The sequence below is a fragment of the Populus alba genome, chromosome 1, assembly GCF_005239225.2.
Source record: "Populus alba chromosome 1, ASM523922v2, whole genome shotgun sequence".
NCBI lineage: Eukaryota > Viridiplantae > Streptophyta > Magnoliopsida > Malpighiales > Salicaceae > Populus > Populus alba.
Genome location: NC_133284.1, coordinates 32,528,257 through 32,544,277, shown reverse-complemented (window position 1 = coordinate 32,544,277; position 16,021 = coordinate 32,528,257). Strand labels below are relative to the sequence as shown.

Genomic DNA, 16,021 nt, shown 5'->3' with positions numbered 1-16,021 from the left:
GGAGCTGCTTGATAAAACACATGTGGAAATGTCTAAACTTGTTCTTACTCCTCTGCCCACCGACTTATTTTCGCTTACATTATCCTCGGGATCACTTCTATCAGACTCCACTGAGTATAGAACAGTTGTAGGCAGCCTTCAATACTTGTCTCTCACTCGTCTGAATATTTTTTTTTGCTGTAAACAGAATGTCTCAGTTCATACATGCCCCAACTGATGAGCACTGGAAGTGTGTTAAAAGAACTTTGCGTTATCTATGTGGCACACCCAATGAAGGACTTCTTCTCAAACTTAACTCTCCACTCTCCCTGCATGCTTTCTCTGACTCACTTCAAGCCTTCTCGGATGCTGACTGGGCAGGTAACAAAGATGACTACACTTCTACTAGTGCCCACCTTGTTTATCTTGGCAACAATCTCATTTCTTGGAGCTCTAAGAAATAACAAACTGAAGCCAGGTCCTCTACTGAAGCAAAATATAGATCAATTGTTGCTACTGCAGCTGAACTGTGTTGGATTCGTTCCTTACTCTCATACCTTTGTATTACCTTACTCCACACTCCAATCATCTACTGCGATAATATAATTAAGTTCCAATCCGGTCTTTCATTCGAGGATGAAGCATGTTGCCATTGACTATCACTTTATACGTGACCAAGTGCAAACTGGTGCTCTACGTGTGGTTCACGTCTCCTCAGCAGATCAGCTTGCTGATCTTCTCACTAAACCTTTGCCTCGTTCTCGCTTTTAGAATTTATGTGGCAAGATTGGCCTCTCTATAGTCGTTGACTATCTTAAGGGGGCATATCAAAATAAAGATCAACATTATCAGGCTGAAGATCAAGTCTTCCATGTTTGAACTCCCTTATATTTAACAACAACTAAACTTATCTTTCAATGTAACTTATCTTCAACTAAATTTATCTTTCCTTGTAACTTATCTTTCCTTGTATTTAGGCTTTAATTAGTTTCTTGTAAACCTATATGTATAGCTTGATTGATTAATAAAAACAAAAAACAACATTGTAGAAAACATTTCATCTATCAACCGAAACGTTCTGGCCGAAATTTAACAGGAAAATTTGGAACGGATGAAATTTAAAATAAAATAAAAATTATTTTCCGTTTTATTTCTATTTTTTAAATTGATATAAAATCTTTCAATTATTTCATACAAAATAAAACAAAATTGATAACCTTCTAAGCTTCAGCTCTAGACGGGATGGACTGGGTAGGGCAAGCATTGCCAGACGTGGTGGCTCTCTGTTACGTGACTCGTTTTAACTTTTTAACCTGGTCAATGTATGGGCGTGGAATTCAGTGTAATTCCCCCATCTATTGGAGAGCTTGATTCCAAACCAGTAGAAAGACCGGTTCCACGGCAGAACCTTGCGTAAGACTAAAAAAGTTGCGTCTCTTTATGAAAAACAGAGATACGAAAAAGAAAAAGAAAGAAAAGATACAGTGTCACTGCTTGAAGAGGTCGTATGGCATTTTCTTATTGCTCCAAGAGGTTACTATGTCATTTTAGACGAGGAAACCAAATGTGCTCCAATCCACGTCAGGAGCCTGACTCTACCCGTAAACAACACCCGTAAAGATTCAGGAGCAAGTAATCGTGGCCCAGCCCCGACCAGCCTCTGTGCCCTTGTGCGTAGCTGTGGTCCGATCATGGGTCCAGCTCCAGTCTCTAAGCTCCCATGGGGTGGTGGTAGCTTGCTAGTTAGAATACAAGATGACATGATGAAGAACGGTTTTATTGATTGCCGCCGGCCATTATAATCCAAGCAAATGTAGATAAACAAATTTAAGTAGTTGGACTATCAATTCACTGTTAATAAGTTGCATAGTGCTTCCTTTTACACTGTTAATAATTCACCAAATGCTTGGAAATAGCTAGTTTCATATACCCAGTTTACGCTTTGCTGCTCTCGCCGAAGAGAATGCTTTAAATAATAATAATAATAATAATAATAATAATAATAATAAAAACTCATAATCAAGAAATAGTATTAGTGCTTTTCTTCTCGCATACAATGAAAGAAAGATCCCAATTCCTAATCCTTTCTCATTCTCCCACCCACCCTCCGCACAGATTAATACCTTTAGAATTAATTACAGGCTAGTTGCAAACTTTGTTTAATTATGCTTCTTAGAGTGCGTTTTGTAAATGTGGTTGGCCGTGTTTGCTAAAAAAATAAATTTTTTTTATTTAAATATTTTTTAATTATTTTAATATACTGATATTAAAAATATTATTCTAATATATTTTTAAATAAAAATTACTTTTAAAAATAACTAATATCTAAAGAATTACACACCACTTCAGGGCCCAGCCACAATAAAACACAAAGGGACAACTGTACCCTTAACTTTTTATAAGCATGCTTATGTGCAAAAATATAAATTAGGAATTGAAAAGTTTAATAAATGGAAGGGGAGTTATAGAAAAATATGGGAAATAAAAAAGAGAAAAAGAATACTCTGTGTCTTCACGTCCAAATAAAACAAATGCATGTTTCATGGAAAATCATCCATTTTTAGATTTTCTTATATGCATTCTATTAAAACCACTACAATTTTTTTTTCTTTTTTTAACATGGTTTGAGCTATTTTAAGAAAAATATTTTTAATGAAATTGATGATAAAATTATTATGAAGCGGTTTTAAAATATAAAAACTTGAAAAAAATAATTATAATGTAATTTTTTTTTCATTTTAACTTTTTAAATTAATTTTATTTAATATAAGTTAATATACATATTTTAAATTGTTTTTTTTATATAACACATGTTTATATAATACATAATATCAACTATTTATTATTATTTTACTCTATTTTTTAAAAAGATTTTCGCTTCACCACCGCACCACCTTAAATATATGCTATCTTCTTACACCATTTTGAAGCGAACTATATATAGGAACCAGAAAATTAAGTGTTTTTGTTTTTTTTTTTTTAGCAACGCATTAGTTTAGCAATGCTTTAGATAGCTCTTCTCACAAGAACAGAGATCAGCAGGGTCACTGTTGCGTGCAAAAACTGCTGGTCACGATTAGCTTCCTACTATTAAGCAAAAACAATATATTGAATCATAATTCTGTCAGGCCTCAATAATTTTACAGAAACTGGAAAAAAAAAAAAAAAGAATCTCCACTACAACGGCTCTGCACCTCAAAATAGATCATAATCCATGAAGATTATTAATCGTTTTCAACCAATTCGAAGAATTATAATAATATCCCTCCCCAACTCCCATGCTTATCTTCGAAGCCATGATTCCCCCTGCCCTGCTATCTTTCGATATGTAGTCTCATCATTCAGAACATGCTATATGCTCTGTATAATATAGGTTGAATGTATGTATCTTATAGCCCACTCTCTCTTTCAACTCTTCTTTTCTTTATATTTGGATTCCTTGGTTGCTATGTTGCTACTAACACAAGCAATCAAGCTAAGGTTGGTCCCCTCGGCAAACATGTAAAAATACCATGTAACAATCGTTAGTCATCACGTAGCTATCATCATCTCTCTACCCCAACAAATATGGCTAAATGATTTTCGTATGTGAAACTGTATATATATATATATATGAAGTAGCCTTTCTGCTCCCTTTTCATCTTATTCCCAGCTCGAGTAGAGTTTCATAATGAGAATTATAGCTGATTTTATAAATGATATCGAGCAGCATAGAACCTTCAACCCGTAGCTATGGCTTCAAGATTCAGATTAAATTAATGAAAAGTGAATTATGCAGTAATGTACTATCTAACTAATTTGCTGTCCGAATCTGGCTGGAACTCCTGCTTTTAATAATATAATCTGTATTATTCAAGGTATGGATGCATACTGCACTGCTGCTTCCGCCTTTATTGACTCTTCATTGAATGGCGCCATTTCTGAAGCTTGTGGATGGCATTTTCAATTTTATCTGCAGTGTAAATTGAACTGGTCCTCTTAAACAATGAACTGGTTCAATCCTGGCCCGCACAAGGCAGCTCTTCGAAGAATAAAATAAAACAATTACGCATAACTTAGAAATACACACGCCAAACCTATGTTATTACAGTCAAAAGCTTAAGATACATACGTAAATAATGTTGTTCGGACATGAACATGTCATAAACCAGATAGTGCCCTACCGTTGACAAATTCACATGATAAACATATTAATTCAGAATCAGGAATTAATTAACATATATAAACACAGGCAAGATCAGGAAGGTGTCTTGCAACGTCCATGGAACATGCAACTGCAACATTTGGAATCAATCTGTTGAGTTAATCAAACGGGGATGCTCTGACCGGTTTCTTCGTTTGAAGGAATCCCGCATAATTGCTGATCTGTCACAGATTCGAATTTTTCTTCGATTTACCACTTGGATAATATTCGATATAAAAAACAAAGAAAATTACAAAGGTAGAAAAGGAATCACAACTACACGTCACGTGACAAGCAAGTGGTTGTGGAGGGAAGCTTACAGGACGGCGCTATATATAAATTTGTATGTAGAGAAGACAGAGTCCAATCCATCAGCAACCAGACAAACAAAACTCAACGTTAATGAGCCGCCGCACACAATTTTTTAATCTCTTAGCCCGATATTTCGGGTAATTTGTAATGTTTCGGTCTTCGTCGTCATCTTTGATTAAAAAAAAAAACGTTTATAATCGCCCCCATACGCACGCTCTTTCTTCTCTTCTCTTCTCTTCTAAATTAGCTAGCTCCAGTTGCCAACCCAAGACTCCGTCAAGCTCCCCCTCCTCTTTTTCTCTCTCTCTTTTCTTGTTTTCTTTTTTTCTCTAGTGTGTTTTTGATACATATTTCTACCCCAAGAATTACTTTCACAAGTTGTTGACTATCTTTTTAATGATGGATGGGTGGTGGAGATTGAACAGTGTGAAGCTTCGCATGAAGATTTTGATGCTGGTTCTGTTGTTACTGCCGCAAAGCTTGAGCTTTTGTTGGTCTCTAAACACGGAAGGTGACGAGTTGTGCTACGTTTTATGTCCATATAGCTACGAGCTTTTGTTTGGCATGTCCTTGCAGCTTTGTTAAAGTTGGTGTTCTTTCATATGGAAATCTGATTGTGTTTGAAAATGGTGCAGGTCTGGCTTTGTTGAGGTTTAGAGAGATGGTGGAGAGAGATCCACATGGAGCTTTATCGAATTGGATTGAGAAAGATGGAGAAATTGATCCTTGTTCTTGGTTTGGTGTCGAATGCTCTGATGGCCAAGTTGTGATCTTGTAAGTAAGAAAAGTGTCAAATATTAAGTAATCAAGCATTCTGATCCTACAGGAGTATATCTTTATCCTTTTTGCTTGCAAGTTAATTAAATTTGTGATTTTGGATGGTCCATTTAGTTGAATCAAAGATCCAATGTGTTTAGAGATGGTAAATTCCACTTGTTATATTACTGGAAATGTGAAATGCTCGTGAATAACGTTAACTTTATCCAAGCAGATTCTAAAGTCAGAAATGTTGGATCAAAATCCAGACTTGAGCTGTCATATTGAGTTTAATTGTTGGATGAACTTGAAGTGAAGGAATACATAGAGTCTGTATTGTTGTCAGTCATTGTACTTGTTGGTGCAGAATCGATAACGGTATAAGGCTTTCCCTAGAAGTGATCAGATGACAAACTATTTAATGCAGTGTGTGATGTCTCCATGGACAGTTCATATTAATGCGGGCCTCCATGGAGCAATTCTAGCTTTTCTTTTTCTTCCTATTGTGATTTTATCATGTCATCTATACTCTTCTTTTTCACCTTTTCGTACGCTACTCTTACCCCATTTATGCAGTAATTATCTGGTGTAACTATGAAGTTTATTATCATCTAGCATGTATCAAACATCCAGTCATTTCTCCTCTTAGTAGCAAAGTTTTTTTTTTCTTTTCTATTTCCTTAAGTCAGAAATGTTCAACTTGTAGGCATTTGACAGATCTCTGTCTTGGAGGGACACTGGCACCTGAACTTGGGAGACTAGCTTACTTAAAATCATTGTAAGTTTAAACCTCAGCCTGGATTTGATCTTTGGAAACCATTTTATGGGTTTTTATCTAATTCACATTTTCCATTCAGAAATTTACGCAACAATTCTTTCTACGGAAGCATTCCTAGAGAGATTGGAGAGCTGGAGGAGCTGGAGGTGTTGGACTTGGGATATAATAACTTTAGCGGACCATTTCCTTCTAACTTTTTTGCAAATAATCTATCACTGACTACCCTGTAAGTTAGTTCATCGTGGCCGATTATATTATTTAGTTTTTTCCTTCTTAAGCTTGAATGGTTTGACTAAATCATCTCTGATCCTTATTGCAGCTTGCTTGACAATAACAAGTTTCTAGATGGCATATCTCCTGAAGTAAATGACCTCAAGGTGCTTTCTGAAGTTCAGGCAGATGAAAATCAGTTAAGAGCTTCCTGTTGCTGCAGAGACATTACCTGGTAAGCAAGTGCTATTACTGTTACTCCTACATGCTGCTACTTGATGCAGCCACTATAGAGATGTCAATGCAGAAAAAGTAGGAGAGGAAGTGGTGGCTTATGAGAGGGGAGGTGGTTATGATATTGGAATAATAACTAGAAGGAAAAGACGAAAAAGCTAAAGCAATTTATAGGAGAATGCAATGGCCATAAAATCAATTCCAAAGAAACTGACATCCTAGTTAATCACAATGAACAATCCAGCTTTTGATTTATTCTGCCATCTCCCAAATTTGCTAATGCAAACAGAGGACCTCCTCCGGTGTATGCAAGCGAAACATGAAGCGACTTTTGTGTGCCTCAGTTTTTTCCTGATTTCAACTGTTTTTTTCGTGGAATCTACTACTTGTTTAGTTTATACTAACAAGTGCTTTCAGTTTAGTTTACACTAACAAGTGCTTTCAGTTCTCAACTTAAATTAACTTCCCACCAGCTTCCTGACAACTCTTATTTTATTTGTCAGGAACAATGTTCAATCTAGCAATATAGCTCACCGGATGCTGCTGCAGGTGGCAGATCCTCCAAATCCACCCACAAACAACAATCGTCATAAAGCAAATCAAAGTGGTTCTGAAGCATCGCCTTCTCCGTCTTTATTGCCACCATCCGGATCTCAACTATCACCATCAATGGCACCCTCAGACTCGCCGTCTTTATCACCGTCTCCATCATTCTCCCCATCACCATCTCCTTCGGAGTCTCCATCATTTTCTCCAGCAGAATCCCCCTCCAGTCTTCCTTTGCCTCCTTCACCCTCACCCATGATTGCACCAACCCCAGCTTCACCTGCTCCACAAAATCGACCACGTGTCTTTGTTGTACAACCACAATATGATGGGGTGTCAACGGTCCCCGCTCCAAATCCAAGTCATTTGGAGCGTTCGAAGTCACAAAATCACACTGTTCTCATTGCTGGTGTTATTGCTGGCTCGATGTTTGCTTTGATTTCAGCCGTTGGCTTTTTTCTCTTGAGAAGAAGCAAGGTAGTCACTGTCAAACCTTGGGCCACAGGTTTAAGTGGGCAGCTACAAAAGGCATTTGTAACGGGTAAAGCTTCTTTTTCGTATGGATCACATGCACTTGTGCGCTCACACAAAACCCTGAAATTGCCAAGCACGGAGGCATAAAATTTGTGGATTAACACAGCTCCTTAACCACAGCTTTAGCATCTGCTGCGTCCACAAATGACATGTATAGATTTTGATTCAATCTTGTCTTTTCTGATTTTTGGTAATGTGTCTTTTCAGGTGTACCAAAACTCAAGAGACCAGAACTTGAGGTCGCTTGTGAAGATTTCAGTAACATTATTGGCCCCTTTTCAGATGGCACAGTGTACAAGGGGACACTATCGAGTGGGGTTGAAATCGCTGTGACATCTACTGCAGTAAAATCGCGTGAAGACTGGTCGAAAAACTTGGAAGCCCAATTCAGAAATAAGGTACTTGAAATTGAAATTTGCTAGCTTCATCCATTTAATATTGGCGCCCGTAGATGCTAATTTTGCTAACCTTTCAGATTGACACATTATCGAAAATGAACCACAAGAATTTTGTCAACCTTATTGGATTTTGTGAAGAAGATGAGCCTTTCACAAGAATAATGGTTTTTGAATATGCTCCAAATGGAACTCTGTTTGAACATCTGCACGGTAAGCACCTTACATTTTTATGCCTCTTCTGAATTCGTCAAGTGATCATATCTAAGATATAGTTACATTCTGCTGGATCATTAAATTAATATGGCATTTTATAGGACGTGTGCTCATAGAAAATAAAAGGGCCGGCTTTTGTTCAATCTGTGAACTAGCACTGAATTTTTATTTGCATAGAACTGAATATGCATCTCAAAAGATGATAAAAGGAAAAAAAGAAGAAGAAGAATTGGATTTTTCCTATTCATTTAGTACTCTCTCAGAACTGCAAATCATATTCATATCCTTGTATTTTGCAACAATCTACAAAGGCAGCCGTTCTACTTCTCAGTTAGACTGCATACTTGATGGCTGCAGTACATTTGCATCATAGCATTTATAGGTCATTGAAGTTTCAGTAACTGACCTATAGTACTGTTTTATGGTATGGATGACAGTTGAATTCTTGATTTCTTGTAGTAAAAGAAGCCGAACACTTGGACTGGGGAATGAGAATACGAATAGCAATGGGCGTGGCATATTGCCTCGAATACATGCATCAACTAACTCCACCTGTAGCCCATAAAAACCTGCAATCATCGTCAATATATCTAACTGAAGACTATGCAGCCAAAATATCAGATTTCAGTTTCTGGAATGATGCAACAGCAGCAAAGACTGGATCACCATCCATGGAGCTTCTAGAATCACAACCATCAGATCCAGAGAGCAATATTTACAGTTTTGGGGTAATTTTGTTTGAAATGATAACCGGTAGGATCCCATATGCAGTGGACAATGGTTCTCTTGCTGACTGGGCATCAGATTACCTGAGAGCAGAGCAATCATTAAACGAAAAGGTGGATCCAACTCTAAAATCTTTCCAAGAGGACGAGCTTGAGAAATTGTCTGAAGTAATAAGAAATTGCATCCATCCTGATCCAAAGCACAGACCAACGATGAAAGAGATTGCAGCCAAGTTAAAAGAGATCACATCAGTGGGACCTGATGGAGCAACACCAAAATTATCACCCCTTTGGTGGGCAGAACTTGAAATTATGTCTACAGAAGGAAGTTGCGAGGTTAACTCAGTCTGAAATTCGGATTCAAGTGTTCTTTTCATGTCCTGTTTTCCCTGATTCTCTTGCTGATTTCTCAGAAGCAGTGCTTTATAGGGTAGATAGTACTTGTATCTAATTAACGTAAAGCATGATGTTTGTATACAACTGAGGAAGGGAGACCTCTTGTCTGTCCATTGCTTTGTTCTTTCTGCGATGCCAAAGTCGTCTGTATAAAATTCAAGTATCTGTAAGTATACTTGCAAAATAACAAATAAAAAAAAGGTCTGTTGTTTAATATTACCAGTTGCAAATACTCTCAGGATGAAAAATTTGAGTCAAAGTCTACCACTGCTGTAACCTTCAAACACCTATCACCTTCTTTATGACTTTGTATGCATTTATTGTTAGGGGGTGGTCCGGAGCGTATAGAGAAATCCCAGCCCCCGGATCTGTCACAGTAAAAAATCAAACCAATTCCTTATAGTTACTGCATATGGGCTCACTCAGCCAAAATGCAAGTTAGGCATGGGAATATAGAAGAGAAGAGAATGAGCTGAAAACAAAAGAAGTAGAAACCAGAAAGTGGTCAGGTGGAGAAATGCAGAACTACAACAGTAGTTAACTCGAGAACATCACTTCTGCTAGCTTTAGTTTAAAGAAAAGCATGATACAACTAAAGAGATTTAAATCCCTTCCCTGGCTTTTGTTCATGTACACGAATGAACTCAAGGAGGAAGAAGGAAAATAATTCCTGTTTCTAACGAGAGACAAATTGTGAAACCTATAACATTCTAGAGTATCAATGGCATGAAGTTGCTGTACATGAACCCTTCCAGCATCAATCCCAATCCACTAATGGATCATGTGGCCATTCCTGTACATAAGTATCTGCGAGGGATATTGTCTAAATGCAGTTTGGAACACTCTTTTCTAGCGCTATCATCAATACCATTAAGATCTATATACTAATGAGTTTCATTACAGCTTCTTGATGCAGTCCTTCCTTCTCATAGCTGGGATGGTTTTGTGGCTGGATGCCTGATAGACCATGATTTTAAAAAAAAAAAAAACAGAAAAAGAAAATCTCAAATGCTTCGTGTAGCTTGCTCTTGTGTTCTATTATACAGATCAAGTGTGTCTGAGTGGTTTGGGTCCAGGCAGAGAGCTGCCTCACAATCTTGAAGAGCAGAGGTTTTGTCTCCCAGTGATTCATAAAATGCTGCTCGAAGATGGAGCATTTGCAACTCAGGCTTGAAAGCTAAGGCCTTAGTAAGCTCTTCTAGAGCTTCAGCTTCCTTTTGCTCATCCATTAGCACTGAGAATAAGAAATTCTTCATGTTAGTAAGAGTTTTGATTTCACAGTCAATAATTGTGTTCAAGCAAAGAGAAGAAAAATGAAGTCAATAGAATGGCATTGAAATAAGTGTGAACTTATGAGGAGTTGCATCGAAAGGGAGCAGAATTTCCAAAAAGGAGTGGTGTTGATTACCAGCTGCTCTGTATCTGTATGGGTATGTTCTTAGAGGATCCAGAATTGTTGCCATATTAAGGTCGTCTTTTGCCTTCTCACGGTCACAGTATTCTGATCGTTTCTCATAAGCTGATGCACTGTAATGTGCCTTTTCTATTAGCTTGGTCATCTCATCAAATGCAGCTTTTCGTTGATTTTTTATATGATAGACACGCGCCAGACCTTGATGAGCTCTTGTATGCTTGATGTTAAGGGCATTCTTGTAGCAGTCTGCAGCCTGATCCAGCTTACCACAATCCACATAAATACTTCCTAAATTATTCAATGCCTGCATATTATCAACGCTCATATCAGACAAGTACATCGAGCACAGATGGGTATATGAGAAACATACTAGTATAGTCATTACTCACTTGTCCTTTCCTAAGACAATCTGAAGGGCATCTAAGAGCTTCCTCCAGAAGTTGGATGACAGTAGATGAAGATTCAGGATCCAGATTTGTATCAGCTAATGTATATGCCTTAAGGAAGAAAGCTTCAAATGACCTCTGGATCGAAATGGATTTCTCAGCCCTAGAGAGAGCTTCTTCACGATGACCAGTGTCATATAAAAGCCATCCTTCATATATCAGTCGTTCATGCACAGAACTGGAATGGTTTCTAGCCAACCGCAAACAGCACATTGCGGCCTTCTGACAATTTAACCTAGAGCATTAAGTTATCCAGTATTATATTTCATGTTATTGAATATAACAAGGTCAAACATCTACAAGAAAACATTATACTACATGTACAGGAAAGATTCCTTCTTGTTCCAGAAGTGCATAAAAGGAAAGATGTGTAGACAATGAAACAAAAGAAACAAAAATGAACATGAGATTTAGAATCACTATATCAGATCAAGAAAAAATAGGATCGCTTCATTATTAACACATTATTCATGCAATGAATTGTATGAGTTCATTAGATAAAATGTACAAAAACATAATGTTTTCAATCTGGATACGGGTTTATTATCTGATGGAAAGAAAAATGAGATTGCTACACAAAAACATGCGAGGGATGCATGTTTCCAAAGATTGCAGAGAAGAATTTTAAACAAATAAAGTAATGCAAAATGGTATAAGCTTATTAGAAGTCAAACTTGATGATGATTAAACTGCATAATAGGGCAGCTGCTTGAGCTAAATAAAAAGTTGTTCCATCACAAAACTTACCGCAAAAGAAGCAAAGATTGTCGAAACCATAGTAGGCTCTTTGCAGGATCATTTACCAGCATCTGATGTATGACAGCCAGAGAGCCAATGTCATCAACAGAAGACCATCTTTCGTAAAGTTGCATCCAGCAGTCAGCCAGACTCCATTGCCGAACGTGATGGCTGAGAAGCTCAACCAAGTGATCTCCACTCACCTTCCCATGGAACATCATGTAATTAGGCTTCAAGGTTAATAATGCTCGAATATCCCTCAAAGCACTATCATAATCTTCAAGAGCAATGAAAAACCATGCCCGCAACTCAAGACAATCAGGTGAGAGCTTGAACCCGATAATTTTATCAATCTCTTGAATAGCTGCCCTAATCTGTTTCTCTTCCACCTTCATAACAGCTCTGAATTTGTATGGAAATGTAAGGGTTGGATCCAGTTCAGTTGCAGTATTCAAATCCATTATTTTCTCCCTTCCAACACCATACAGAGATCGCTCTTGGTACATCCACCCTACTGGTTTATATTCAAAAATAAGAGAGTTCATCAACCTAAATGCTGAATACTGTTGCCCTTGTTTGTACTTGGTCCTAGCTACACCTGCTAATGAATAAACATGACCTGCATCAACAGCTGCCTCAAAATAAAATTGGGCACCCTTGTATTCTTTTCTCTCAAGCATTACACAGCCTAGTTGATGCAAAGCAAGTGCTTTCTGCCACTTTTCTGTAGCAAACTCTTCCAACCCCTCCAATAACATCACTGTTGTGCTCATTGCCATATTCTCCTCCATAGCAACCTGACTCAGGAAATAATAGAGGAAGAATGAAGCGTGCCCCAGCATGGCCAGTCTCTCCCTTGCCTCCGGGATACAAAAAACACCCCTCACTTTGTGGTTATACAGAGAGTTTGGGAGCTCTCTTAGAAACACCTGTAAGCAAGAGGCTACGAGAAGATTTGCCCTTTCTTCCAAGGCATGATTAATAAGAATCAATGCATCCTCAATCCCACAGACCAACGAAGCCAAATGAGCATCACAAACACACTTCAACTCCTCACAACAAAACATGTTTGCAAAAGCAAGTAACTCCAAAACAATCGCAGGGCAAAACAAATCAACTCTCCTAGTCCTACTGTACACTTCCACTGCTCTCATCCCCTCCACTGATATCCCAGTCTTCGAAAAATCAATCTTATCTCTTCTTGACTCCACAAAGCTACCATATAGCATTGCCTTAAATGCGCCCGAGAGCGAAGCAATTTTGAATCTAACACAATGAACCAGCTCATCACCAATGCAAAATGAAACATCACCATCCTCCTCCAAACTCGAGCTCTCATTCCCCACCAACATTTGACTACTAAATGCCTCAAGATCATCTTGACCACATTGGCAACAATCATAAATCGAATTCGGATCGTATCCAGAAACCAAAGCAGCCACAGGACATTCAAGGATGTACCCACTACAGTCCTTTGATGACACACCAGTAAACTCATCTTCTCTCCTCTCAAACCTTAACCAAGCAGAAAGCACTGCCTTCGAGTGCACATCAAAAGCATATTGCCTCGCTGCGCAAAGGCACCTTCTAAGCAACTTAGGATCACCTAATCCACGCAAAATCGAATACTGCTCGATGCATAATATTGACTTATCCGTTAGTGAGCAAGTATTCAGGCGTCTATGAATTTCAGCTAAAGATTCCACATAGTCTATAGGTTTCAAGTAAGAGTCTATAGGGGGCTCAAGGAGCTCAGTTGTTGGGAGTCCATAAGGAAGTAAAGCTTGAGCTCCTGAGCCAGAGTTTGTAAATTTAGATTTTGAAAGTTTTCCTCTCGAACCGGAGTTGTTATCTTGGGGGCTTAAAGCATGGACTTGTGTGCTCTTGAATCTATCGAAGAGCTTAAAAACATGCATTTTTTTTTCGTAACTCAAGATAATTATCTTGTGTATGACACTTTATATCTATCTATCTAGAACATGAGATTCAAGCAGTTTTGATAAATAAGGATTAATTTCTAGTGCAAAGAGAAAAAAACGAATCCAATGAGAAGGTAGATATTGTAAAGGTTATATCATTATTACCTCTAGACTGCAAAGTAGAAACAACTCCAATAGAGAAAAACCAGAGAGGGGAGACATAGACAGGCTGTTCGGCTACAAATGATGTTTGGTTCTTGAGAAAAAAAGGTAAATTTTGGGATTCCAGACTTTGGACATATTGTTATCTTTTCTTTCATGGAACAGATTCTTGAGAGAGTTGTGTGCGTCCTTTTTTTTACCAGTCTATCTCTCTGGATATACAGTTGCAGGGGGGCCCTTAATGTGGACTTCGACAGTTTTGGTGACCTGAAAGTTCTTGGTTGATTCGGTGGCTCACTCCAAAGTTAATGGGTTTCGGTTCAGCACTCAAAACCACTCCATTTTTGCTACAGTGTCAATAATAGATGGTCAACGAGAGAGAGAGAGAGAGAGAGAGAGAGAGAGAGAGATGGAGGGAGGGTATTTTAGGTTAATTAAGCTGTCTTTTCCTCAACAAAAGATTGTTGATTTAAGTAGCAGCACAAATTTGCATGCTAAGCAAAGGTTGGAGCTCTGGAGTAAATTTATGAATCAATAAAAGTAAAGGAGGCTTCTTGGGTCTCCTCTGCTCAACACCAAACATACCCGCATCTTTATCAAGTCTTTCTTTTCTTTCTATTTGAAGTAAATCAAGGACACCATCAATGTTGAGGTTTCATTTTGAAGTTTTCTTCTTCTTCTTCTTCCAAAGCAGGTATTTTGTTTGACCTTAGTTTTGAGTCATCATCTATCATTGTGTACTAATTCCCCATTACAAGGTTATTTTAGAATATAATGTAATAAATAACTAATGATACAATCATATGAACAAATCAACTATGTTTCAGAAAAAATAAATATTGTTGCAAACTTCACCTTCCATAACAGATTATGGTATTTGGTAGCCATTTGATGAAAGAAAACAGAATTTACAGTGATAATAGCTAATTATTGAAGATTTTTTTTTTAATATGAATATTTAACCAGCTTGCACGTACCTCGATTAATTTTATAAATTCTGAAATTAATAATCATATAAGTTTTCGATGGCCCTAAAAAAACTCAAATTTATAATTATTGGAAACAAACCTAAAACCTAATTAATTGAATTAGCTTTTATTTGAAAGATAAGAAGCATCACATATATTAGTTTGGTGAAATGTCTTAATCCTACCTATATTTTTAGTTTCCAGCGTAGATAAATAAATGGAAAGTAAATCCCAATTTAAAGATCTGCATAAATTAAGCCACAAGGTCTTCTAACATGACACATGCAGATGTCAAGTGAGAGGACCAACCATTGTCTTAAAAGATTGAAAAAAAAGAACACACAGACCACATTATTGATGGTTAGGTGCAATAGATCTAAACCATCCCTTTCTTAAAGAAAAACCTGTTCTTGGATGCTTTTTCCTCCACTAGCTATTCCCAATGACAAAATTATTGGAATCATGGGAGGACACCTCAAGAAAACAAGTCTAAATATAACCCGCAACTTGCAAACTCACAATAAAAATTCAAAATAAATAATAATAATAATAATAATATGCGCAGCCTCAAACAGGTCTGGGCAGACAAGGGTTGTGCTCACGTGTTCTGAGACTTCATGTGATAAATCCTGAAGCAAGCGCAGATGCATTCATTCTTACCGGACATCTTAGTCTTAACAGAGGAAGGACAAGCACAGCCCACTGTGGTCCTTCAAGTTTTAGATTTAGATCATTTTAACTCATGTGCAACCATTTGGCATTTTGGTCAACTCATCATCCACGTAGATGTACACCTGCGGCAACATATAGCAGACATCTTATCCTTGTGAATTGTGTTACAGAGAAACAACATGTGATTGCGGATTCAGCATGCCTGAAATTATGGTAGAAGGGTAACGATTAGGATGACCTGAATCTAGACTCCTAGACAGTGTTTGGCTACTATTTTAAAATAGATGAAATATAGATAATAAATTTAGAAATATATCTGACTAGAGAAATAAAAATATAAAAATAAATTTATTTATTAGATAATTTTAGAGTGAATTTTTTAAATATTAAAACAAAAAATAATATTTGCAAGAAATAATATTTTTTATTCCTCAAATA

At 37.3% G+C, this 16,021-nt stretch overlaps 2 protein-coding genes across 2 annotated transcripts; one reads left to right on the top strand and one right to left on the bottom strand.

The window, feature by feature from the left end:
* Positions 1 to 4,520: 4,520 nt before the first annotated feature.
* LOC118055567 (probable inactive receptor-like protein kinase At3g56050) lies at positions 4,521 to 9,480 on the top strand. Its single transcript, XM_035067530.2, has 9 exons — positions 4,521 to 4,985; positions 5,110 to 5,248; positions 5,937 to 6,008; positions 6,088 to 6,234; positions 6,328 to 6,453; positions 6,956 to 7,539; positions 7,740 to 7,930; positions 8,008 to 8,140; positions 8,603 to 9,480. The coding sequence occupies exons 1-9, from the start codon at positions 4,871 to 4,873 to the stop codon at positions 9,217 to 9,219; spliced, it is 2,124 nt and encodes a 707-aa protein (XP_034923421.1). The 5' UTR covers positions 4,521 to 4,870; the 3' UTR covers positions 9,220 to 9,480.
* Positions 9,481 to 9,801: 321 nt separating this feature from the next.
* Positions 9,802 to 14,387, bottom strand: LOC118055566 (ethylene-overproduction protein 1). The gene is made up of 4 exons (XM_035067528.2): positions 11,872 to 14,387; positions 11,068 to 11,359; positions 10,673 to 10,982; positions 9,802 to 10,498 (listed from the first exon to the last, which is right to left on the bottom strand). The coding sequence occupies exons 1-4, from the start codon at positions 13,776 to 13,778 to the stop codon at positions 10,269 to 10,271; spliced, it is 2,739 nt and encodes a 912-aa protein (XP_034923419.1). The 5' UTR covers positions 13,779 to 14,387; the 3' UTR covers positions 9,802 to 10,268.
* Positions 14,388 to 16,021: the final 1,634 nt, after the last annotated feature.

Excerpts from the sequence above, each read along its gene's own strand:
- LOC118055567 (XM_035067530.2), top strand. The coding sequence starts at position 4,871 with ATGATGGATGGGTGGTGGAGATTGAACAGTGTGAAGCTTCGCATGAAG. Across the intron at positions 4,986-5,109 it reads TTGGTCTCTAAACACGGAAG|GTCTGGCTTTGTTGAGGTTT; the intron begins GTGACGAGTTGT and ends AAAATGGTGCAG. Across the intron at positions 8,141-8,602 it reads TCTGTTTGAACATCTGCACG|TAAAAGAAGCCGAACACTTG; the intron begins GTAAGCACCTTA and ends GATTTCTTGTAG.
- LOC118055566 (XM_035067528.2), bottom strand. The coding sequence starts at position 13,778 with ATGCATGTTTTTAAGCTCTTCGATAGATTCAAGAGCACACAAGTCCAT. Across the intron at positions 11,360-11,871 it reads CAATCTTTGCTTCTTTTGCG|GTTAAATTGTCAGAAGGCCG; the intron begins GTAAGTTTTGTG and ends TTAATGCTCTAG. Across the intron at positions 10,499-10,672 it reads ATACAGATACAGAGCAGCTG|TGCTAATGGATGAGCAAAAG; the intron begins GTAATCAACACC and ends TCTTATTCTCAG.